The sequence below is a fragment of the Aphelocoma coerulescens genome, chromosome 3 (genome assembly GCF_041296385.1).
Source record: "Aphelocoma coerulescens isolate FSJ_1873_10779 chromosome 3, UR_Acoe_1.0, whole genome shotgun sequence".
Lineage (NCBI taxonomy): Eukaryota > Metazoa > Chordata > Aves > Passeriformes > Corvidae > Aphelocoma > Aphelocoma coerulescens.
In genome coordinates, this window is record NC_091016.1 from 59,171,265 (window position 1) to 59,198,238 (window position 26,974).

Consider the following 26,974-nt stretch of genomic DNA (forward strand, 5'->3'; position numbering starts at 1 on the left):
ATAATTACCTAAGAAATCTTGTTAACCCTGTCTTTTCCCCTCAGTGGCACAGAGCTCCTTGCCATCAAAGACATATAGAACCAAGTAACTCTCTGGTAGTTCCTAAGTATCCATCTCACAGGAGCCTGGCAGACAAGATGAAACTCAAAAAAAAATATATATATATATTTAAACCATTTTTTCCCTACAAGTCTGTTTTCTTTTTTTCCTTTTTAAGACACAGGAATGGACTAGACTGGTCCAACTGCCACTGTTGGACCAATGTTTTCGATTAACATTAATTGAAAACAATATTTGTATTGAACATAGTGAGATTTAAACATGATTCTCTTTTTAAATATCATCTATTAACCTGTCAGCCCCTTTTGTGCCAACACCCGCAAGTACATAGCTGTGAATGATGATGTTTTTCCTAAGGCTGCATCTGCCTTTTTCCTTCCTTAAGCATCTGTGAAAATAAAGAGCAACACCATAGTTTGAGGTATCACATTCTTCTAACATTATTACTCCTTAGCATGACAAAGGCAAAGAACAGAGAGGCCAAAAACAGTTGTATGATTGTGTAAAAGGAGAGCAACCATTATGAAAAGGATCTTGGATTTATAAATCCTGTGCAGTAGAAGCTCTAGACACCCCACTCTTGGAGAGTTCAGCCCCTTCCCCAAGCACACGAATGGCAGGAGGTGACAGCTCTCCTCAGCATTCACCAGCTTCAGCCTGCCAGGACTCCCCCAGCCTTGCTCCTACACCTGCTTGCTAGGTGTGCTGCAGTAGCATACATGGCACTCACTAAAATCCAGCGCCTTTTCTCTCTCTTTTCAAAAAGAGGGTTTTCTAGGGAGAGGAAGGAAAAAAATCCACCAAACCCCACATCTTTGATCAATAGAAACTACTTAGTCTTGGTAAAAGGTTTGGTGAACAAAAGAATACAAATGTACATACCCCTACTATCTCCTAAGGAACATCCTAGTCAGTTATAAAATTCATAGACAACCCTTGCCAGTCAGGCTCTGCTTTTATGTTTGCTTTATAAAAGCCTCTGAAACTGAGATTTTTGTAATTGACCATTACAGACACGGTTGTGTCAAGCTTTCTGCTACAAACCCCTGCAAAAAAAACAAACAAACAAACAAACAAACAAAACCCTGAAATGTTGGTGCTTTGATAGCAACAGTGACAAGTTATTTTATCCCTCAAAGTAATTTTCTTTAGATTCCTACAAGTCTGTAAGGCTAACCCCTAGAGGCTGACATTATGATTTGGATAACAAATTAGCCACATTCAGTCAAAAAAAAAATATCACCATTCAACAAAGCACACAGTAATCCAGCCAGTCAACTTCTCACACAAGACATTAAAAATGTCAACAAGTTACAGCCCAGTGAGAAACAAATTCACCAAGTGGCTAAAACATTTGTTTCCTTTCACACTGCTGCAGCCTGACAGTGAAAGCCAAGAACTGACTCAGGGCCAAATTCTGCTTCATTACCTACCATTTCCTCTGGCCAACGTGGCTGTGCCTGTCCTCCAGTCACTTAATGGACTAGTAACAGACAATGTCAGAACAGTTTGTTCCTTTAAGAGGAAATAAAAACAAACCTAAACACACACACACAAAAAATTAAACTCTTGTGATGACAAAAGAGAGAAGAAAAGCTTCCTATCCCGGATCCCTGTTTGCCGAAGCCTGCTTCTGTTACACAAGATGATGTATGTCCACCCAACTGGAGCACGCTCTAAACAACCGGCTCCTGTGATCAGATGCCCAGGCTGTGTCCTGGCACTCAGTCGCCCCCAACAGCCACTTTTGTAGCCTTACATACATACCTCCTCCACCCACAACACTGTCCCTTAACTTCGTTTAGGGCACCTTGAAAACACAGTTCAAGTCCAATCTATTTATTACCTGGTGAATATCATGTTGGAGAGCAAAAAGGAATCTAAATTATCTAAAAATAGAGGTAAAAACAAAAGCCTCACTGGACTGCGGTTCATCCTCTACTCAACCTCTGTTTTGTACTGAAAGAGAAGCTTCTTATTTCCCCAAAACACGTTAAATGCTTGTATGACAGAACTGTGTTATTTAGCTTTTGAAAGACAGAAGTTATTGCACCCAAAACAGCTGGCAGAACAGCACTATAATGAAAGTGCCCTGGAGAAGCATAGGCTTGATTGGCAAATAAAGTACAGAAATTGCCCAACCACTCCAGTGCACATTACCAAGGGTCATCTCACATTTTAAGACTTAAATTTGCCTTCACCACCTCGTTATTTAGATTCTCAGCAAAGGAATTTAGAAATAAAAGAAGGAATTAGCCTGTGGGTTTCAATTAAGACACTTGGAATGTAACGAAGTTAGAAACATCCCTTTGCCTAAGCCTTTAGGCAGTCGGGAGTAGCTCTTGTAGATACCACCCCACCCAAGACTCGAACACCTATGAAACCCTGACAACAGTAACAAAAAAGAGGGATAAAGGTTTGTATTTCTGGACAGAAAAAGCATTTTGAAAGCAACTATCTTTTAGTCAAGCTCACACTAATTCATATAGCAAAAGACACAAAATAAGCATCTAAAATTTCAGCATGGAAACCAGCATAGTTTTTCATCTTTTTAAGTTTTTTAGTTTTTATCTTTTTAAGATCATAGTTTAGTCTTTTTAAAGGAACAAAAAGCAAAAGTTGAGATTGTTCTGCAGATTCTCTCTTCTCTTGCAACACCATGGTAGAAAAAAATAGCTCCAAAAACACGTAATTCACTTGTAAACTTTCACCTTTGTGCTGCAATTTTAATTTCTGCAATCAGTGGTATGCACAAAGCTTTCCCTCATTCCTTTTCCTTCTCTCTCCAGACTTCTGCAGCTGGGCAAAACCAGAGTTATATTAATAGTGCATCTACCAAAAAAAAAAAAAAATCTGCCTACAGCAACTGGCACACAAAATGCAGTTGCCCAAATTGTAAGTTTTCTGTAGAGACCAAACTATGGAATATAAACATTACCAAAAAAGACTAAAGCAAAAAGAAAAGTCATGCGCCTCACCACCTGGTGTTTGCCAACAGCAGACACCACCAAAAACAAGACACCATAGACAAGTAATGAGGACCACCCTCCGGTTCTACCGAAATGTACTGTTTAAGCTAAATTGTGTTTACTTCACAACAAAAAAATCCCCCAGCAACTGATAATCTAGAGGAAGGCATCCTCACAGCTGAAGGAATATTAAAATAGCTGTTTCCATACCTCCCAACAAAGCAACCTAACATGCCATGCTGTGGTCTCAGCACATTGGAATGATGATTAAAAGGGAGGTATAGATAACCAAGCTCTCAGGAGACAGAAATAATGCCCAACACGGAGCCTGACAGCCCACGCTGGTCAGCCAGTGACCCTGCTGATTTCACGGGATGACAGTGCAAACCCAAGAGTTGCAGGCAGTGTCCCGAGGCTGCTCCAGAGTTGCAGGCAGTACACAAGGCTGCTCCAGCAACCCCATATGTCACTCCAACAGCCTGCAATGACCCACTAACACCAGGTCAAAGTAAGCAGTGTCAGCTCCCAGTGCAAGACAGCCCTGTGAAGCATTCACACACAATACAAGTACACTTGAGCACATATTTCACAAACTGCCCAGCACATGGAAAGAGAAGAAAAAGGCAGATAACTCCTGCCCAAAATCTGGCAAAGAAGATGTTTCTAAGCACAAAAACAGGAAAGCACTTTAAGAAAAAAAGACAAAGTAAATTTATGAAGACAAAATCACAAACTAGATTTACTACAGCTGGTTTTGTTATGAGCACAGATCAGGTCTTTGAATTTCTAAGTGGTTATAAAGAAAACAGAATCACTTTCCACAAGTTGGTGTTAGCCATCTGCTCCTTTTTCTCTGCCCAAGTTAGAACTATTATTAGGCTCACTTGCACTTGTGGATGTGATTCACAGGATATAAGGTCAGAGGGATCACTGTGATCAACTAGCATAATCTTCTGCATAACAGAAGAGCCATCCCCACAAAAAGCCCATCTGCATACCAGAAGGAAGCAGAGACAACAGATGTCAGAGACCCTGCACAGGCACAAGTAAACAAGATTTTTAGGACAGAGAAGGAAGCCAAGCCATAAACTGTATCTATGCAAGTAGCTCTCCTAGTTATGGCAGTTTCAAATCAGGCAGACATCACAAACAACCTTCTTTGAACATCTTCACAGTACAAGAGACAACGTTATTTTGTTCTCTGTGACAGGCAGGTAAAGACAGTAGTTATTCACAACACTAAATTTTTCTGCCCACTCATTCCAGAGTCTCTTCTATCCCAACTCTATTAGTAAGAGGTTTTCCTATTTTTCTTTTCCAACAACCCAAAGGCTGCAATCCTAAACCCCCCTCATTCCCCATCTTTTCACTCCAAATATTAAAACCTTTCCTGATCCATCCCCTCAGAGCTGCCTCTCTTTTACACAAGCTCCTAGAGTCTACCATCATTCCTCTCAAACTCTCTAGGTCAACAGCTTATCACAGACAGAACCCAGACTCCTGAGATTCAAAGAGTAATACCTGGCTCCTACATACTACTACACGCTCCAATTTCCTAAGTAGAACACCAAGAATGCTTGGCCTCCTATACATCAGTGGATGTCCCATTAGTGTCAGCTCCTCCCACCTCTTCTCTGGCTTCTCACTGCAACTCCCACCCCATCCCAGCACACAGGTACAGGGTATAGGTAATTGGGTATGCACCAGGTTGTTCCTTCACATGCTGACTGGCATATTTGACTGGTATGTTCACATATCCTCTAGGTGCTTAATTAGCTTTATAACACACAATTAGGTTTATTAAACTTCCACTAGTTACTACAAGTTGAACTAGTTGTGCAGGGAAAAAAAAATATGGAAAGACAAGTTTAATCAGAGTATCCTACTTTCCTTGTGAAAATGGATTAAATTAACAGATTTCAAAAAATTGTAGGCTGTTAACATTTTCAAAAACACAAGTGCTATTTAGATGTTTCTGAAAGGAAGTTAACCAAGCATCTCTGGATACAGACCATATAGGACCCATTTCAGTGACAGCGGTGTGCAGAGTAGAGTTACTTAAAAACAAACGGAATTTATAACCCCATGGAATTTAAGTCTTTCCTGCAATAATAACATAACACCTCGAGCAGCTGAGTTATGCAAAGTCAAGGTGTTAGCTTTCTGGGTTTGATTGCTTCAAACCCCTAATGGCATTTAGAAATCTTGCCTGAAGACCAAAAAAATAGCATATGTGTGCTAAAAAAAAATTAAAAATCACACATTTTCACAGTTGTATTTCATCTACGGAAGGTAATAAAAAATAAACGTTGCAATGATAATTAACTCAGAAATTAAGAAAAAAAGTAAAGAAGTGTCTTTACAAAGCCTTAACACACTATCACTTGGAACAAGATTCCTAGATCAAAAACCCCAAATACAATGAACATGTATAGTTTATACACCCATTGCACTTTCGTAACTCTTATAATCACTGTAATATCAAAAAAGTTTTCTGGCAATTTTATGTGGATGTCTCAAGGACTAAGCAAGCTTCCACCTCTATGAATCCACTTCTCTTTGCACTGTTCCCAGAAAGTTTAGTAAAATTTTGGATTGAAGTGTTTTTATAGAAAATACAGTGTGGTAGAGGTCAGAAGGCATCTATGGAGATCATTTGTCTAATCCAAGCCCCCAGTCAGAGCATGTTGCCCAAGGCCATGTCCAGTCAGATTTCTAACATCTGCAGTGACAAAGACTTCACAACCTCTCTGAGCAACCCAAGACAAGGTTTTAACAAAAATGGAGTTTCCTGTGTTTCCGTTTGCTCCCATTGCCTCTTGTCCTTTCAATGGCCTCATTTACTTCTTTGCACCATCTTGTCAGATATTTATAAACTTCGGTAGCATCCCTTGGATTTTGATCCTTTTCTTCTGGCTGAACAGGCCCAGCTCTGTCTTTCCCCACAGGAGAGATGCTCCAGTCCTTTCATCATCATTGTGGTCCTCACTCGAGTATGTTCACATCTCTCCTGTACCAGCGACCCCAGAACTGGACCAAGTACACCAGGTGTGGCATCACCAGCACTGAGTAGATGGGAGCAGATCCAAGAACAGGCAGCATGCTCATGCCTAAAGGAATGACAGAGAAAGGAAGCAAGCTCCTTTTCCACAAACTTGCCAGCAGTATCCCCAGGTAGCCAAGAAGGCCAATGGCATCCTGGCCTGTGTCAGAAAGCATGGCCAGCAGGTCCAGGGTAGTGATCATCTCCCTATACTTGGCACTAATGACATCACAAATCCTGTGTCCAGTTTTGGGCCCTGCACTACAAGACGGACATTGAAGTGCAAGACTGAGTCCAGAGAAGGGCAACAGTGAAGGTTTTAGAACTCAAGTCTTATAAGGAGCAGCTGAGGGAGCTGGGGTTCTTTACCCTGGAGAAAAGGAGGGTCAGGGAAGACCTTGTCACTCTCTACAACTGCCAGAAAGGAGGATGTAGCCATATAGGGTTCAGTCTCTTCTCCCAGGTAACAAGTGACACAGCAAGAGGAAATGGCCTCCAGTTGCACCAGGGGAGGTTTAGACTAGATATTAGGAAGAACTTCTTCACTGGAAGGGTGGTCAAGCATTAGGACAGGCTGCCCAGGGAGGTGCTGGAATCACCATCCCTGGAAGCATTCAAAAGGCATGTGACCATTTAGCAATATGGTTTAGTGAAAAGCTAAATAATTTCACTTAACTGACTATGTATTAGAAAGCTTCTACACACTTCTGTCCAGCTTACAACAATTGACTAACACATTTCATTCTTCACAATTAAGACTCATACCAAGTGATGGTACCTTACATATTCCTGGGCAGGCAGTGTTTGGAAGACAGAAGCAGAAGAAACTGTTGCATACCGATCTTGACAACAAAGTTAAGCTCAGTCTTTACAGAAATCAAATAGACAAAGGAAGTTCAAAAAAGCATAAATTGTTTATTTTGTTTCCAGACAGGCCAAGTCTGAGCTTCATTGTCTATTCCATTATTTTGTCAAGGATCAGTCACTGATGCCAGTAAATTATTTACCTTAGCCTATTAACCTTTGTAATTACTAAGATGAAACCTGAAACATAGAAGGTTTAAAGGAAGCCCCTAAAATTCACATGGTATAGTAGTGCTCTAAAGATGAAGCAGCTGAAAGCAAAAAGAATAAACAGGACAACTGAAGAATTTAAATCCAAAATATTTTTTAGTGCAAATTACACCAAATATTCTCATTTCTATCCCTAAAATAATCCAGCAAGTTCATTACAGAAATGGTCACCATAAGTCTGCCTGCTTTTAGCTTCACATGACCAACCCAAAGGATGTTAAGTGTCTTATACTGTCACCCAACCCTAGGGGGGAAGATTAAGTGAAAGGCAAGTCCAATTCTTGAGATAAATTATTTCCTTTCCCAGTTACATGCCTGTGCTGGCCAAGGAATATTGCACCACTGGGGAAGGGGGAACACCTTTGTGCAGAAACTGAAATGCTAAGCAAACCTTTGAGCATTTTGTCCATGACAAAATTACTGTTCTTCCTCTAGAGGTAAGAAGAAAGAGTCATAAAGGTGTCTTAGCCACTTTGTGTTTTCAGTGAGACATCTTAATGGGGAAAAAATAAAAGAGAATTGGAGTACAGTATGGTGAATGGTCCCTTCTTATGGCTTCTGGCAAACATAAAATTTTCTTTTGTCATTTGATCAGAACAGCAGTAAGTTGAGGCACTGCTAATCCTATATCCTAATTAAACTCTCATTTCCTTCCCTGGCTTAGTCATTAATTAGTCCCCAAAGCTGAACCCCCTCCTGATTAAGGGCTCTGAAAGCACATAAATTCTGTTTGGCAATAGCAGGACAAATATCTGGAACACATTAAACCAGGTATTTATGCAATCAATTAAGCCACTGACCACCAGCGTGAGCTCACTGAATACTTTCCACTTCAATATAGAAAGAGTGTGAAAAAAAACTGGAGAAGATAGCCCACTCTCGTAAGACTCCACCTGGAGTACTGCTTCCAGCTCTGGGGCCCCCAGCACAAGAAGGACAAGGACCTGTTGGAGCAGATTCAGAGGAGGCCACAAAGATGATCTGAGAACTGGAACATCTCTGCCATGAAGGTAGGCAGAGAGTCAGGGTTGTTCAGTTTGGCAAAGAGCAGCCTTACAGTACTTAAAAGGGGGCTACAAGGAAGCTGGGGAGGGAGACTGTCAGGAAGTACACTGATAGGACAAGGAGTAAATGTGTGAAAGGGAAAGAGTATATTTAGATCACATATAAGGAAGCGATTCTTTGCTATCAGGGTAGTGAGGCACTGAACAGGTTGCCCAGAGCAGCTGTGGATGCCCCATCCCTGAAAGTGTACCAGGCCAGATAAGATGGGGCTTTGAGCAACCTTGTCTAGTGGAAGATGCCTCTGCGCACAACATGGGGTTTGGAACTAGATGGTCTTTAAGGCCCCTTCTAACCCACACTGTTGCATAATTCAATGAAAATACAGCAAGAGAGCAGTCAAAAGGAGACCAACCAAAGTTCAAAGCCTACCAAGCATTTGGCAGAACCTGAGCTATAAGCTTTCAGTTGCCAATCATTTAGGCAAAGGATTACATGTACACATTCCATCCCCCATGCTTGTATTACTTAATGACAAGTTTTTAAGAGAATTGTGGTAGAACCTGTGCAATTGTAGCATTTGCTTACTGTCACTCTAACATATCAAGTGGGTCTGTGTACAACTTGGAATAGACACATCGCCTTTACCTCTGTAGAAACTGGCTAAACAACAAAAAGATCACCTAATGAAAACAGATAATTACATGTCATATTAATACTGCTGCCTCTGGCAACTATTCCAGTAGATCAGTCACACAGGTATAATCCTGTCCTGGGTGCATTTTCAGAGAGGGTTCTTTTGCATGCCTTCCCAGTACCTAAGGAGTCAGGCAACAAGCAGGCCCAGGATTCACTTTTTTGCCCTCTGCCAAAGGTCAATGTCCCTGCAGCAGACAGGTGGTGTCTATGCCTCAGTGAGGATGGAGCTTGTAGCTTGAATGTTGCTAGCCTGAGGACCAAAATTATGATAATCACCAGTGAAACTAGAAAAATTAGGGTACTAGTAAAAACTGGCTAAAAAAGAAGAGACAAGTTTATGGAGCTAAGAGTCCACAAAAAGACAGTTATACCTCATGGCTGAAGTGATGCCTGAACTGCAAACCAAAATAGGAAAATAAGGTAATTTAGAGGAAGCATCATTAAAGATGTGCTTATGGAAGAAGTATAAGCATAGGGTATCTACCTGTGGACACCACTACAGGCAATGATGAGGAAATGGTGACAACTGCATGGCAGATCAACTCTCTTTGCCAGCAAGAAAGGCAGGATATACAGCAAACCAAAATACCAAGCACAGCCTCTGCAGCAGACAAAAGCATTTGATGCAATGCAAAATAATCATTTCTTCAACTCAATGGTTTATCTTGAAACTCAGAACTCTTGGTCTGGTATTTTTTAATCAATAAAAATACTTATATCTTTCCAGTGTCATAGTAGACTAAGAAATAATAAGATCAGTATTTAACCCCCACCCCAGAAAAAGCCAGGACAAGATCACCTTTGCTGGGTCACGTAAGGCAAGGGGGAAATTCTTCTAAGGCTTTGACACTCCCACCCTCACCCCAACCCAGAAAGAAAAGCTATTTGCAAATAGTGTCAAATAATATCTCTATCTACAAACACTTTTACTAAACAAGTACTTCCTAATCTCCCAAACTGCATGCTATAAGCACAGCTAGAACAAGAGCTGTGCTTAAAGTTTGGGGTCAGTACAACATCCCAGTCTGAAGTTACCTCTCAGCATCTTCTCTGCACATCCCCAGTTCTCCAAAGAGCCAGGCACACATTAGTTTTGTCAGACCTAGCCATGCAAACACTCCCAAGTACCAGACAGCTCTGGTGAAGCAAAGCCCAACTGCTCAGCACATTCGGGCAGGTTGTGGAGGGTCTGCATTGATGCACAATTGCTCAGAGTAAAGGGTCAAAAGAGGAAAGAAAAGAGATGGGGATAAGGCAAAGATGTACTCCCAGAAGCATACAAAGAGACTGGCTCTCTATGAAAGAAAAGAAAAACTCATGTGGTTCCCCAAAGGGGTTAAGCCTGTTTTCTATTTAACATGTATTTGCACTTCTGAGTGAGAAAGCTACTGCAACAAATTAACTTCATACACATTTACAAGAATTTCAAAGTCGCAATAAAATGATGCATTTAATTTACCACAAACTATAAAGCTCAGTGGTGATAAAAAACCAGCAATGCATTCCACACTCTTCAGGTTATGCAGATAAATGTAACACCTCAATGATGGTAATAAAAGAAAGATTCTTATTTCTGAAACAATAACATTACCTTCAAAGAACAAACTAGTGGTATGAACAGGGTCAAATAAACAGAATAAATCACAAAGTCATCTCCTAAGGATGCTGCTGTCGTCATAGGACTTGCCTTTGAATATTTATCTTTGTGTACTATAAACTACAGGAGGAGGAAAAGGGGGAATGCATTTAGAAAGTACTTTTAACTCAATTTTTTAAATTCATTCCTACAAATTAAAAAGCAAAAAAGATTTACCTTCAACACTCTGCACTGCTAACTGTGACAAATAACTTCAGTATTTCTCACAGTCTTACATGCATCACACAAGGCAAAACTAAAAGCAATGTGATTGATGAAATTTGCTACTTTTAAGTTGTCCCACTTCAACATAACATCTTAAACCACTGTAACATACATTTTAAAACCTTAACAGCTTTAATATTAAAGTTATTACAAGATTTTTCTACAGCTGTTTTTTCCTTTAAACAACAGTCCTAAAAACTAAACCACAAACCACTTATTTTTTAAGAAACACCATAAACACTTTTTCATCCCCAACACAATGACATAAGAAGCTTAATTCACATAACACAGATTAGGCCTTCATAGCTGAAGATCTCTAATTTCACTTGATGTTGACTACCACTTCCAATTTTCCAAAGTATTGCTACATTAAAGCTACTCTAAAAATTACAATATTTTCTTGTCCAGAACACACTAGCAAAGCAGAGGCACAAAAAAAGAATAAAACTTTTTAAACTGCAAAGAAGCAAGGAAGTGAGAAACAGTAGTAAGGATGTACAGAAGGGCATATGAGCTCCTGCACACTGCTGTCTGGAGATCATGGAGCAAGTTGCAGTACAGTGTTCATTTTTCAGGCTGTCCACCGCTGACACGCGAGCAACCTGTGGCAGAAGAATGATCACTCACAAAACCCAAGTATTCATGAAGTCTACCACAAAGGGAGAATGGAAAGAATTCCTACAACTGCACACATCTGCAAGTTGGTGTAGCAGGACCAAACGCATCCTAAATGTCAATCACCTACCGACCTGCTACTTGCTCAAACAGCACAAGAGACATTATCACCGTCCAATAGGTTCAGAAATGAAAATTCACACTGATGACTAACTCAGGTGGCCAGAAGATACACAGTCTTCTTTTTCTTCATACAATTATTCCACTAAATATTGCTATGACTGCCCTCAAAGTTACACAGTCCAGCTAAGAGCAGCTCTGGGAGTGCTTAAAAGGCAATACAGATGTGCTTTATCCTGCAGCATCTTTTCAGTCCACCCATGAAATGGCATGACTGGCTTCACAAAATGACATTTGCAGATTTCTGTTTATTCAGAAACAGAAGCCTTGGATTTTGTAAATGACAAGTGAAAATTGATTGAAAGGGAAAATGAGCAAAGGAATAATGTGAGTGGACTTCAAAGCAGGCTAGGAAAAAAAGGAATATATGTGAAAATTTTTGCTCTCAAAAGAATTAGCATGATCAAGAGATGACTTAGCAACCTTTTATACTTGTTTCAATTTTGGTGCATTATAACGTTCTACATGTGAGAGATACTTGTCTCCAGCCCTGCAGAGATAAGTGTATAATAAAAATAACTTGCTAAAAACTAAACAAATAAAATCTCAGAAACTTTAAGTCTTGTCACATTGTCACTCTTTCTATTCATGTCACAACACTCCACTGTTACTCCTCAAGTGTCTACACGGCTGCAAAAAAAAGCAATTAGGACTGATGACCAACCTTCTAACCCTTCAAATGCAGAATGAAATTTGGGCTCAGTAAGGGAGCATTAGAAGATGACACAGAATTCCAGCTACTCAGTTGTAATAACTGCACCTCCTGAACATGAACATTATAGAAAAAAAAAAATTCAAGTCTTCAGGAAAAGCCTGAATTGCTACCTTTTGTTCTCTACTTTTAGCATATCAGAAGAAGCCATATAAGAAAGCAGTATGTGGGGATACTCATTCTTGGGAGAGGCAGAAGAATTAGAAAAGACTAAGAGAGCACAAGGATGAAACATTGAGTGTTTGTATTTATCGTATCAATTATGACACAAGTTCTTCATCTGGATCCTGTCAGTCTCCAAACCACAGGACAGCAGAAAAGAATTTGGAGAGGAAGAAGATGCAGACAGAAAGCAGGTATCAGTTAAAACAAATCTTAAGACAAACGCAGAAGTGTCATATTATAGGAACAGCAGGAAAAATGAAACAGGCCTGAGAAATGGAAGATATTTATCAAGTAACTTCAAAGAGGTATTTAAGCATAATGACAGGAGGAAAGCTGAAGGTCACACAAAAAACCACCGCAGCACCAGTAAAATCGTAACTGTGCAAATTTAAAAAACACACACCACAGCACTTACCTATACCAGGGAGATTGCCCCAAAAAATATTTATTTGACAACATAAGATACTGTTTTGGAACTTTGTTCTAACTTTCTTAACTGCACATTTCGTTTGTTTCTGGCAAAGATGAAGGCTCAATAATTCACTTATACTTGCATGAGAATACAACAGGAGAATGAATATGCAAAGAGACACACAAGAAAAAAAGCTTACTTGATTTATTAGACATGAGAGAGCATTTTTCCACTGCAAAGCAGTCAGTAATAAAACAAGTCAATCAGAGATTATCTATTTGTTTCAAAAGTCTTCAAGAGCTAGTAGTGCTAAGCTAGTAGAGCATTTCCCAAGACCTGTTGCTGTTTGAGGCATTTTACAGGAACTTTTACCAACCCCAGCATCAACTTTGCTCTGCTCCCCCAGACTCACTATGAAAAATAAGATGGCTACAGATTTATTCGTAGTGTCACATCCAATTTTTAATCGAACAGGGAGCAATGGCCCTGGCAGAACTGCATGTTAAACTACTGAATTGATGAATATTTATTTTTCCTAATTCCTTCAGCCACTGATAATTTGTATACATAGATATGTTTGGTTCTGTTTGGATTTGGTAGGGCTGTTTTTTGTGGGGTGTTATGTTCAACAGCTAGAGTAAATTTTTCTGGCTAGTCCAATAGTCTCCCATCTTACAGATAAAGAGCACATTCACACTGTCAAAACAGCAGCTAATTATTTACCTGATATGACTCTGCTGTGTATAACATTCAAGGATATCCAGCAGGACAAGACTATTAGAATATACATGTTCTGTCACTGAGATCTGACTCACCCTCTATCCCTCTGGAGGCTGACAGCTACTAAGCATGCAGCTTTGTGCATGCTGCAGAGGGGACTGAAGACAGGGCAGTATGCAGGAATAAGGAACACCAAAGGGGGCTAGAAAACATCCACTACCCCTGCTGATGGTGTCTGTAACCCAGCCTGACTGCTCCTGCAGGCTCCTCCAGTTGATGCCATCAGAAGTGGGAGCAGCAGAACACCGCACTTAACTTAGCAGCTGACCAGGACCATTTCCAAGGTGCTGCAAATATTCAATGCAAGTCCGCATGTCTCAAACATGGAGTTCATTTGTGTAGGTTTTTGAGTCACACACAATAAAGAAAGGCACAAGGACACACTGTCAGCCAAACTGTGCTCCCATAAGCATTAGCATATTTGCTAAACCAAACTCTGAATTATTTTCACACATATTTAAGTTTGTTTCAGACCAAGAGTGCATTTTTACCATCTGAAAATTTTTGGACCACAGGTTTTTAAGCTCACACTCTTGCTGAGAGTTGACTGCATGTATATTCTAAGAAAATACAGCTTCTCTCTCAAATAAAAAACATTCCAGTTGAAGATATAGTTTAAATAAGCAGGCTTTATCATTCCTTTGGGGGAAGGGTGGCAAGGATTTGGGAATTAAAGAGAGAAATTGAGTCTGGGAAGATAGGGATAGGTAGGTAGAAAGTGTTTTAGTTTTTCTTCCTTGTTTCACTCTATCTTACTCTAATTGTCAGTAAGTAAAAAAAAAAATTCCCCTTGATCAAGTCTGTTTTTCCCACAGTTAAAACTGGCAAGTGATATCCCTATGTCTATTTCAACCTATGAGGTTTTCAGTCTTATTTTTCTCCCCCTCTCTAGTTGAGAGGAGGGAGTAGTGGGGATGGGCATTTGGCAGCTACCAAAGTCAACCGGCCACAAGGACCGAACAGCAAACTTGTTATGCAGAGTCAAAGACTGCAATAAGGCACACTTACAGTAATTTATAAAGAAAAATCTTTCCCCTTAGCTCAGAGAAGGATGTCCAATAAGATAGCAAACCAGTTTACCTGGCCATAAAATAGTTCCAGCTCAATTCCTGAGGGCAAACTCTTAAAGTTATTTTTATTAATGTAACAAAAACAATAGAAGACCCCCCCAAAAAACCAAACAAACCACAAAATACCTTAAAAAAAAAACCAAAAACAGAGAAGCAAGGTGAATGCTCTGTACACAATAAAGTCTATTCTAGTATTGCTTACTGTAGTTCAAATCATTTGATCCTAATGATGAGTTAAATTTCTGATACTAGTCCCTTGTAAAATGAAATCTCTTGGAAGGTTAACATCTTGCATTATCAGCAATACCTAGGTTTCTCTTTCAGATGCAAACTTTAAAAAAACATTTGGTTAAGAGAAGTACTTTTTTACCCTTAGTGACAGGCAGAGAAATGACTTAAACCAAAAAGCACCTCCAACAGAAAGCTGGCACTGTGCCCTGAAGTGGGAATATCTGACAGTTTGATTATTTTCAAGAGTATACCACATGACTGTGTTGGAGACAGGAATGAAACTGCATCAAAATCAGCTAAAAACACAAGACACGTACTGTGTGATTGGTTTAATTCTGTCTAGGTATTCGGATTTACAACTCTTTCCACTAACAACTTTTGTATAATCAGTTCTGTTCACAGATCAAAAACTGAAATAAACTGAAATACTTGTTTCCATTTAACTGTACAGCACATTTACTGCTTGCTTAATACAGCAAAATACACTATCAGTACATCATCATTTGATACTCACGTTCACCAACTACATTTTCTCTCACTTTTATTAATGAGAAATGAGCTTGAACATTGTGGGAGAATCTACCTGCATTCAAGACTACTAAGCAAACAGTTGAGGCATGTTCCCACAGGAAAGTTATCTGTGTAACCCACACTTGGAACTTTTTTTCAAGCTACTGCAGTTACTGGTTGTAGATTAGATAAGGAATGCTTGCGTGAGATTTTAGGGCAACAGATATGGAAACGATGATAAGGCATCAGGTGACAGAGTTTTATGTCTTTGTTGTACAAGGCTAAGAATCCCAGTCTATTATCCTTCAATCTCAAACTGTCATCAGCAAGTTTACAACTTACTGAAAGGAAAACTACAACAAGAATCAGTAGCAAATTGTCTGGTAAAAAAATACAATGCAAAACCTACATTATACAAAAATCACAGAAAACAAAATGGATGCTATTTAGTAATACAGATTAGCTTTCAAATATTCAATTCCAAGTTCACATTTATTTGCAGCAACTAAACAGATCATATTCATTTGCTTTCTGCCTTAGAAGTGGAGAAATGGCAACTAACCTTTTAGAAAGGGGTGTGCTTGACAAATTTAGCAAAAGGCTCTGCATAAGGACTGTAGGAGGGGGAAAAGTAGCTTTAGAGGGGATCTATTATTTTGCTTTCTATCTCTTTGCTACCTTAGAAGCAGCAGTGGAAATGTTTTCCTTGTATATAAGGCAACTCCGGTCACACAAGTGAAGTAAATATTGATTTTATTATAGCTGAGCTGGGAGCAGAAGTTAATTTCAATGGTCTGCATAGAATGTTTTATGAATTGCTTTAAAAATATTTTGCATTACAAGGTATTAAACCAGCTAAGAACCTTTTAAAATAATCTGAAGCTTAAAATGATTGAGCTGGACAATTTTATCAGGGTAAAAAGTATAGCTGAGAGAAAGAGTATTAAAGGCTGCGCTTCAGCAGCTCATAAAGCCAAGCAGGATGCTTTCTTTCAATCCAGGGCAGACAGTCCTGAAGCCTTTATGTTGGGGGACAGCTCAGGGGCAACCTCGCAAAAGCACTGGGCTAGAACCAGTCACCAGCACAAGAAGGAATGGGCAGGGATAGGACCTATGTCCTCTTGGTTGGTATAGTTGGTATATCATATCACAGGCCTTAACTTCAAGTTAATCACACCCAGGACAGTTTATCTCAATAATGAGGAGATATGTCATGACCACAGTACAATATCCACACTAGTGAAATTCAGCAAGTCAGATACAATCATTCTGCTTCCATCTGTGCAAGACATACGGAATGCTCTGTTACTGTCAAATATTAGCAAGGGCTGCCAGTGCACACTTGTGGGACAGCTTTGATTCAGGCAGACAGACACAAGGGGAAAGCTGATGACTGTTACCCTGCACCGCACGGAACTCGGACAGCACATTTCCCGATCTCTGCAGAGAACCCTCGAACCATTTCCTGCTTTTCTGAACACTTCGACAGAAATTCATCTCCACACGTAACGAGTGTCAGAGTAAAGGCATCTCCTTGCCCTGCAGCACAAGTCCGGGTTTTACCCGCTGGAAGGATCAGCCAGGGAATTACTGCAATTCGCTTTCTCAGCTGCTCGCTTAGCGAAGATTAGGACGCGCTCCACCCAGACGCCACACAAATGAGGTCACATAGCTGACCACACTGCTGCCAATTCCTGCCCTATTCATCAGGGACGAGGGCAGGAAGCAGATGGAGCCCTCAAGTTAAGGGTCGCAGCATTTCAGTGAGAACATAAAAGGGAACCAGCGGCAGAGAACTGACCGGCCGGGGGAACGTGGTTTCTCCACATGGCAGAGCTGAGTCACGGGCACCGCTCTGTCCCATACAATGCAGAGGGGCACAGGCTGCGTTCAGCAGCAATAACACTCCCCCCCTACAGCTTAAAAAAGGGACTCTACTACACGACAATAGAAAATATTTTCCACTTTTTCCATACCTATGTGCATTTAAGAGTTTAATATACATAAGAAGAGTTTTTTTAAGTCCTTCAGATCTTGAAAATGGGTTCACTTGAAGACCCAAAAGGCAACAATATGACGTAATTACTACGTAAACCTGTTTCTGTTTACAACAATGCTGTATTTCAGAACACATACTTCATCACCTGCTGCCAAAAAGGAAATATACCATTTTCAAGTGTTTAAAAGCTAGAGTTGTTTGATATCAAACAGATTTGAGGTCCAACAGAGCTCTACTGAACAACTAACTAGACCAGAGTTTACAGTAATATGAACAATATCATAAATACTATTTAGACTATTGTAACAGCTTGTGTGTGGTCTCAATTTCAAGCTGCTATCAGTGCATCTATCTTGTGGGAACACAGACAAATTCCTTCCCACCTGGAAGAAAGCTTATCATTTATATGCTAGTGCTTCTGAGATTTCCAGAGACACAAATGGTAACAAGCTAAATGCAGATTTTCAAAAGATATGCTTTCAAACTATCTGTTTGCAAAATGCCTCAGTCATGTCATTGCCATTGCCTTCTAAAGCTATTAAAAAATAACACTCCTTTCAATCACTGGGGTGATGCCTGCACAATTAATTCACGCAACAAAATGTAAATTGATCTCTTGCTTCTGTTGACAACTGTATGAATAAAATAACAAAACAATATCTAGTTGCATAATGCTAAGATGCTAACATAGATTATTCAATAACTGCAGAGTGCTTTACTGGCTTCAGGAGCTGACATTTTACAGAAAATGTGCCACAAGGCAACCCCTTTCAGAAGGTTTCACAGAACCAGCATCTTTTTCTGCCTCCATAATATGGGTTAAGCAGCCTCCCCCTCCAATGACAGGGTGATATCCATCTGGGTAATGAGGCAATTGAGGTGAAAAAAATATTTTAGAAAATAATCACATCAAATAGTGCTACAACAGTAGAATATGTTTATTTAAACACAAAATAGCCCAATCATTTTCTTGGAACAGTTTCAGAAATTTTACTAGAAGAATATCAATTATCTCCCATGGCATGGAAGAGCAACAAAGAAAGCTCATTTTTTTGAACAGATGAAGAAAGTACAAGATCCTTTCTTTTTTCCCCTCCCAGATAAAGAGTAAGTTTTGGTTCCAGTCAGGCACCACTAGCCTACCAGTACCACCATACTCCCAGAACCTACCACCAACTTGAGAGTTTAAGAGGTTATTAAGAGAGATTAGACTCTTATAAAGAAGGGCATCCCACCAGATGATCTAAATTGCTTAGAATGTTTAAGACCATAAATCAATCTCTGACAAAACTTAGTTGTGCTGCTTAGGCTTCAGAGAACACAAGTTAGTCTTATCCACTTTGGTTTCACCCAAACTAATTCATTTACAATCAGATACTTTATCAGGTATGAGCTTCAACCTCCCTTCCTCCAGTCCCTGCCAATTCTCACAGCAAGCAGAGAACCAAAAAAGCCAAAGCCACACCTCTGCTGACTGAAAGTGTCCCTGTTATTTATATTCTAGATTTCTGTGAAACACAAAGGACATGAAGAAACAATTACATACACAGCCCTTCCAACTTCTCCACCCATTTTTTCCGACTATTTCTAGTACTGCATCATTAAAAATCCTCTCCTCTCGGAGAATGGCCTCTCCACCTTAGCACACTCCCCCTCCCCGCACCATTTATTTTACCTTCAGGTTTTTTCCTCATTTTCCCTTCTGTGACTCTTACCTTCTAGCTTTTTTCAGGTTTTTTTCAATCCTGTGTGCATTTCCAACACACTAAGAAGCAACCAAAGCCACAAGTCCCTCACAGTCTCCACATACAGTTTTAAAAAAAGTGAGCAGATGACAGTGAATTTGAGACTCTGACTCTACTAGAAAGCAAATCTACAGTCCTACACTTTATGAAGAGTTAGAGTATAATTCAACAAATTTCCTGAAAAAAATCCTGCTGCTTGATTAAGAAAAATTATAATTGCAATATACCAGCCATGATCTACGTGCTTTTAAAAACTGAGGGCTCCCAACTCAGACTTAAACAGGCTTTAAGAAACAATCACTAAACACTCTTCTCAATCATATAAAGCACCTGAGCAAGCAGGCAGCTGCTACTCAACTAGGAGATTTACACCTTAGCCTAGCTGCCCAGAGCAGGCACAAGAGAAATCATCCATAGACACACAAGCATCGCCAAATATTAAATGTGTGCACACACTGGCACTTACATGTTAAAAACACCTGAAGGACTGAGACAGAAAACCCCAGAGAGATTGACCCTCCTATTATACCATAGATGAACATTTCAGAGATTTCACAACTGCAGTGCTCATCAGTTAACGACATGGCTGGTTGTAACTCTGGTCCCAAGTTTATGCTTTTCTAAAAATATAACAAAAAAAAGAAGGACAAAAAAATCCAAGAAATAGTCCTAAAAAACCCACACCAATACACACAGAGCCAGAACAAACAACTTCCATGAACAGCAGCCCAGGTTAAAAACCAAGCAGATTGATTTTCTCCTACTGCTAACCTTCCAAGAGTGATCAGCTGCAGCTGTCTCACATTTGAGGGCTGAATACGTGCAGATTTTGAAGAACATTAGATCTCTCCAACCTATAATTTACTGAGCTCTCCAGAGTCAGTCAAAAGCAACTCCACTCACATTACTGAGTTTTCTTGACATTTTTGTCAGTTTCTTAAGAAAGTTTGGACTGAGCCACAAAGGAAAACTTTCTGCTCTCAGCTAAACTGGCATATATCCAAATCCACCTCATTGTTCTAGAAGCAAACATACATGAGATCAGAGTCCCAGCCCATCATTTTATTCTAAAGTTAGCCATTACACTGATACATCTTAAGAGGATTTTAGTTTCTCTTTCCAAAAACCCATATTCAGACTCCAGCTTTGTATCAAAAAACCCACATCAAAAATCAAGTGGACCAAATTCTTTATTGATCAACAGGTTCTGATTTCATGAAGCTCTGACACCACAAAATGAAGTTCCCATCTGTCAATTACTGTATCCACATAGCATATTCACAGGTACTAGGAATGCTCAAATTGTCTTTTCCTTGCCAATCTGTTATTTGGTCCTAGTCACAAAACAGAAGAGACAATCCGTGAAATTTCAATTAGAATAGGTATGAAGGATGGCAAAGGAAAAGGAAAGAATAATATCCCAAATTTCTTTTCAAAAGCATCCCTCCACAAAACATTCTTTCCAAACTACTGGAAATATTGCTCTCTTGAGATACTACCAAAATGAGGATAAAAACCTGTGACAGGTCAAGGAGCTGCTATAAGTTTATACATTCAGAAGTATCAGAAGGCACAGTAAGCAGAACTGTAAAGAATCAAAACAACTAAATGCTGAAATGACCATAATTTAATGCATGGTTTAAGAAAATTGGGGACACTAAGACATTCAATCAGACAGAAGAACAATAAAATTTCTACCATGAACAAGTTACTGCTATAGGCGAAAGGGAACCCCACAACACAAGCATTACTAAGAGGATCTTGCGGCTGCAGGTGTGACGCAGCCAGAGCTCACACAGCACTTGCAGTAGACCAGCGCCACAGAAAACAGCCTGCTCTGTTTCCTGCCATGCCTTCCACAACCTGCTCTGTTAGAGTAAACTAACTTTTGCAAAGTTAAGAAAAGCAGCTTTCATTAGGTGTAGAAGACAAAAACAGATCTACATGGCTGGATCCTTTCATCTACCACAGCCTTCAGAACACAGAGAAGCACTCACCCAGCGGAGGGTAACAGGGCTGCCGGTCTGTATGCTGAGGCACAGCAACCTTGTACTTTTTCCACTCAACTTTTTTGGCTGTTTGAATGCTCATGATCAAGCTCACTCTTTGAATAACAGGAAAGTGAAGATGCAGAGGAAGTACACGCTTGTACCCACGCAAGAACTGCATGCTGGGATTCAAGGGGGAGGGAAGCGCTGGTTTTCCTCAGAGGGTTTGACACATTCAGCCACACAGTGACTGACAAAACCAGTCAGGAAACAAACCTTTAAAAAGGCTGCATGTTAGCAAGTAACATACTTCAAGCTAATTGAGATTTCTTTTCTCTTTAAAATCAGATTAATATGCTGCTTTGCTACTCCTTATGAAAATAAGAGGAAACTCCAGCTTTCAGAGAACTGGCAAGTTAAATTCTACAAACTGAAAATAGGAAAGCTGACAGCAATTTTCCTTTTCTGTTCAAATCAAGCTCTATGGTCAAAAACCATACTCATTTTAAAAATCCTAAATATTTTTAGCATTCATTCTGTAGAAAGTTTGCAGTACCACTATAACACTTTTTTCACACATTCAACAGAACATAAAACCAGCACAACTTTTCAAGGTAAGCATCCACATCTTTTAATGGCCTTTCAAAAGGGCACAAGAAATTTTAAACACAAGATTACAGCATAAAAAGGAAGTTGTACAAATAAACCTCCAAGTCAAAATAACAAACTCTGATTAGGCATGCCCTTTCCACTGTGCAGTAATTCCAAATAAGACAGAGCAAGGAACAGTAAAGCAGAAGGTTGATAATGCAAGACTATGATAGGATCAGAGTTACTTTACAAGTGAGCCTTTAAGCTATGCTTACCACCAGAACAGAAAGCAAATCCAATCCCTCTGTCTTTAAAAGCCTGCTACCAACTTAATAATCAAATTAAGAGGACTCCAAATTTTGTAGTTATGAAAGACACTCCGTATTCCACACTTTTGGATACTGAACTGTACAGAATCCCAATAGTCACAACAAAGTAATGCAAGAAGAGATTAAGTATAACACATGATCAGAGAGGAGAATTCTAAACCACAGAATTGGTTTCAAAAGTGGAAAGGGGCTGTTTGATTTGTCTGCCTGTTTCACTGCACTATGCTATAAGACAACTGTTCTAGATACAGCTCTCCTCTCTTCACTGATATCCACTTGGGACAGTTTACTGTCTCACACCCCAGACACTATTCAGGGGAGGGAAAGAGGGAGAAATCAAGATCAGATTTTTCTTTAAATTTTTGTGGGCCAGAAGTTGGCCTTAACTTAATTTTGTGGGTTGGAGGTTTTTTCCCCAAATTGAAGAATTCCGTGAAGTTAAAGGCTGAAAGGCTTCACACAAAAGGAGTTTTGTTTCCATGAATAAAGACAACCATACATTCAGGGGGCTAAATCAGACATTTGTATCCAAACATTTCTGTGAACCATGCAAGCAAGAGCAAAGTGGAAAGGCAATAAGAGTTTTAAAGCTAGGATTTCTATTTTAGAAACAAACAAGGATGTATTTTGTAAATACAAATACAAACCTTACTGAGCCAAGCACTTCACAAGCACAAAGCAAAAGGACACTGCCAACTCCACCAAACAAACAATGAGAATTAGCAGACAGACCTGCACATTTGCCAAAAGTCTTACCAACAGCACCACATCTTCCTTTTTTTCAAGTCTTGATTAGTCTGGTCTGAATTCCCTACAAATGTTCTCCTGTGTATCCAATAGCTCACTTCACCTTAGTCCCTGCCACTCCAAGATAAGGCCCACCCACACTTGGCAAGACTGAAGAACAAGCACAAGTTTCAGGAATAAGCGAGTTTGTGACAACATTTCTGGGTTTACCCCTTCTCAAATGAGAAAGTGTTTGCAGGCAGTGAGAGCAGTTAGAGAAACACCAGTCTGACTATCAGTCCCTTGAACTTCATTCAATGTGAAGCTATTAGAGAAGCTGAGTAAAATCATTCATGCACCAGAGCTTCCAGAGAAGCTCAGCTCTCAAGGTCTGCCTGCCATCAGCAGCTGCCCCATGTAAATCAGAGAAACCACTTTTATCTAACAGCAGGTTTTACATCAAAAATCCAACATTTCAATAAGAATATACACTGAGAATATTTTTTAACTTGGGAGGGGTTGTTGCACTATATTTAAATTAAAAAATAAACAACTCTTGCCTAAATGGAGATAGAATTACTAGCGTGAAATAGTTGCATATCAGAACCCATCTGAAAGAAGTTAACTTTAGGGTGGCAGGAATATTTTTAAGCTAAATTTTACAAGTGAAACCATGGCCTCTGTGACTATCTGAAGTATTGGGTGCGAAATCCATACATTAAACTGCAAGAGCAGATAAGCAGAAGGGATGGAAATTTCTGCTCAAAATAATCTTTGAAAAAGGCAAAGGAAGACTTCTTTAAAAATTTTTAAAGCAAACTCCAGAGCTCAAAATACTAGTATACTCTCTACCCATAAACCACTTCATTCATTAAGAGGAAGACAGTCTTATTTCTACTACTACTGAATTCAACAGGCCATTTATTTAGCAGCTCTCTGACTGGAGTACGTGCTCTCATCTATTCTCTCTGGTGTTGACAGCAGTAATCAAATTTTGTACATGCCACTGGCCCTATTATAGTTCCACAGCAGCTGGCTGGCTGCCTAGGCTTCTTATCATGTATGATAAAAAAGACCAGCCGAACAGACCAGCTGAAACTACTGTGGGAAGACAGAAGGAGAGTGAAGCCTAACTAGAAGCCTAGTAAGTAGAAATCATGTCTTTTTATGCTTGCCTATGTATTACAAAGCATGAAGAACAAGGTTACACTCAACACATGACAAGCTTGCTCTAACAGTTTTCAGGACTGGAGCTTAGATGACAATTCAGCCCTTGTTGAAGAGCAGGTCTGAATACCACACTTCATATGTGAAACACTACCCACCTATACAGCAGGGAATGGGAAAGCAAAAAAGCATATAGAGGTGTGGGGAAAAGGGGAAAAAAAAGAGGAAGAACCCCAGATAACTGTACCCATTCATTTGAAGGTGAGCTCATAAAAACTTAAGATCACTTCTCTATCACAGCCCCAGCATACACACAGTCAGCACTGGGTTTAGAGTAAAATTAAAGTTCACAGAAGCAAACAACAATGGGAACAGAGGGCAACATCCTTTAATTATAAAATTCCCCTGTATGCAAGACAATCTATAATGAGATTGGTTTCCATTTCTTCTTTGCCTTCTGGGAGCCTTCCAAGAGCCTTGAATGCCTTGACTCTGAGAAGAGGAAACTGGCTTCTTTTTCACAGCCTGCCTCCTTCCAGCTGCATTCCAAGTAGGCCTTGGGTAGCCCTGCTCTGAACTTCCACTCTTCCATACAAGTCCATAGAGAAAGGCTTGGGTTTATGGCAGAGGAAGAAACAAATCTAAGAGACTTCTTATGTGAGCAGAACAAGAAGGTACAGAGTTCTTCCTTCACCAAGGTGAGAGCCAAGCAAGCCAAGTGTTCTCCTTCCTACAAGGGAAGCTCAGTCTTTCTCAAGGTTCCTGTGCTACTTGTCTAGTCGTATCCTTTATAATACTACTATAATAAGCATCTAGTTAAGAGCTTCTCGTGCTGTGGGACATTAACATCCCGTAATTTTGTTTTATTTCACCACAACAACCTGACAACTTTTTTTGCTGGCCTGCCAAACATGATTTGAATTAGCAGGCCACACAATTCCTGTTTGAACAGGCAAACGAGAGCTTCTAGGCAACGCTAAGGAGAAGGATGGTGAAACGGCAACAGTAACTTGAACAGAAAGTAATGTTTCAAATGCATATTGCATTTTGATGGCAACTGGTTATTAGTTTAACCTCTACTTCCAGGAAACCCACAGCACCAGCAACTTCAAACAGAGAACAGTGAGTTTTTAGAATTTCTATTGAAACCTCCTTTCACACAGCCAGGTTCACGTCAGCATAAAGCTTTCTACTGGAAAGAAAATTAGCAATACAGTAAATGCCCTCACTACCATGGAAGAGGAACAGCATGTGTGGCAGCTAGTGGAGCACTGCAGTACAGATAACACACAGATATTCTCATTGCTCTCACAGGCAGCTCCAACACAAACCCTTCCAGCACACAGCACCTCAGGGACTTGACACATGGGTCTCATAAAACAGCATGTCTGCGGCTGCCACAAATAATTGACTCATCCTGCAAAAGAAATAATAGTAGCAGCTGTAGATAAATTGTGATGCCTTTCAAGAATCACCGTAATTTTAGTTAGTCTTTTTTGACATTCCTCTTACAGCTTCCCTTTTCCTTTTGTACAAGGGAATATTCTGAATGTAAATACCAAGAAACGTAAATACCTGGGGACCACATGAGTCTTCCAAAAGCGTTGCTTACATTATAATCACACCTGTGAAACCCAACCACAACCAAACAGTACCTGCTTTTCACAAAACATCCTGGGCCACCTGTTTACAGCTACTCAGAGGAGCAACAGGAGGTTCACAGGACAAATAGCAGCCTTCTGCATCTTGCTTCTCCTTTAAAATGCTGAGCACACCTTCCAAAACAAGGTTCCCACCCATTCACATGCACCTTTATAAAACAAATCCCAATGAATACATGACAGATGCACTGCTCAACACTCATGTGCTCATATTCTGGGATGTAACGTGTATTTCAGCAGAAGCTCAGGCACTGGGCCCTGAGTGACGGCATGCAAGCCCAAGCACAGGAAAGGGGCCATCACTTGAGCTGCCCCAGCTCCTCCAACCAGCAATGCTGGTGGTTCACAGATTTCAAATTCACTTTCCCTGCTGCAGTAGGACAGACTGGGTTCAAGCCAGTGGCCAAGCACCTCTAAGAGCTGCTGGTAAGCAATTCCACCCAGGACAGGTATGCCTTTAGCATACCCCACAGTACCAGGAACTGCTGCAGAAAACAGCACTGCTTCCAAAAAATATCTCATTCCTCTGTCCTTCACATGCCAGGACATAATCCAAAGCTTTGGAAGCAATGGTTTAGGCAACATATGAATAATTTACTTGTACACTTTCCTGTCACTCATTTTGTAAATGAGTGTTTGCACCTCCAACAACAAACATCTCAAAGCTTCCTTGTAAATACCACTGGGTGTTTGTCTTCCAAAGTATTTTCTGATACATTCTTTTGAAATCCTCCTGGATTTCCCCATCCAGACTTCACAGGGCTGTGCATGGGTGTCTGCCTCAAGCTGGGCAGAGGGAAAGGAAAACATATCAGGAAGCCTGGTGAGCAGCTCTGGAGCAAGCACATGTCCCTCCACTTGCCCAAGCCTTTAGGCCTTCACTCTAGTTGCTAGGGCTGCAACCACAACCTTCATCCCGAAAGCTAAAACTCTCATCTCCTACCATGGTGAGGAGAAGGAGGGGACATAATCACAGGCCCATTTCAAGAGTTGCACATCCTGACCAATGACTGCATTCATGGTCAGCAGGGTGCCACCAACACTGAAGCTCCAAAAATCTGGAAGTTTGGTTTTCCTTTTTTTAATGCCCTAGAACAACACATGGGCGATCAGACAGCACCCTCCAAGACATTAACTCTTCAGCCATACCATTTAGAACATACTATTTATTTGCATACTGACACTGAGTGTCTCACATATACGCATTACCAGTCTTGTTAAAATTAGCGTTCAATTTCTTCCACCCAGACAGTCTACTTCCCTTCCTGCTTGCAACAACGTATTCTATTCATGCTTTTCCACAACAGAAAAACAGAGGACAAAGAGGGACAGCATTGTGCAGAGCTGCCCTGCCTTCTGCAGGAACTAATAACGAAATTCTTTGG

General features: G+C 40.2%; 1 protein-coding gene across 6 annotated transcripts in view; it reads right to left on the reverse strand.

Annotated features, from left to right (window-relative positions):
• UTRN (utrophin) overlaps positions 1-26,974 on the reverse strand; it is a 359,524-nt gene that overhangs the window by 304,391 nt on the left and 28,159 nt on the right. The window contains exon 1 of one of the 6 annotated variants that reach the window (XM_069010448.1): positions 21,125-21,218. The exons of the other annotated variants lie outside the window; for them this stretch is intronic. Within the exon in view, the coding sequence (XP_068866549.1) occupies positions 21,125-21,218 (94 nt within the window). Of the gene's footprint in view, positions 1-21,124; positions 21,219-26,974 lie in introns of those variants that run through there. 6 annotated transcript variants of the gene reach the window in all.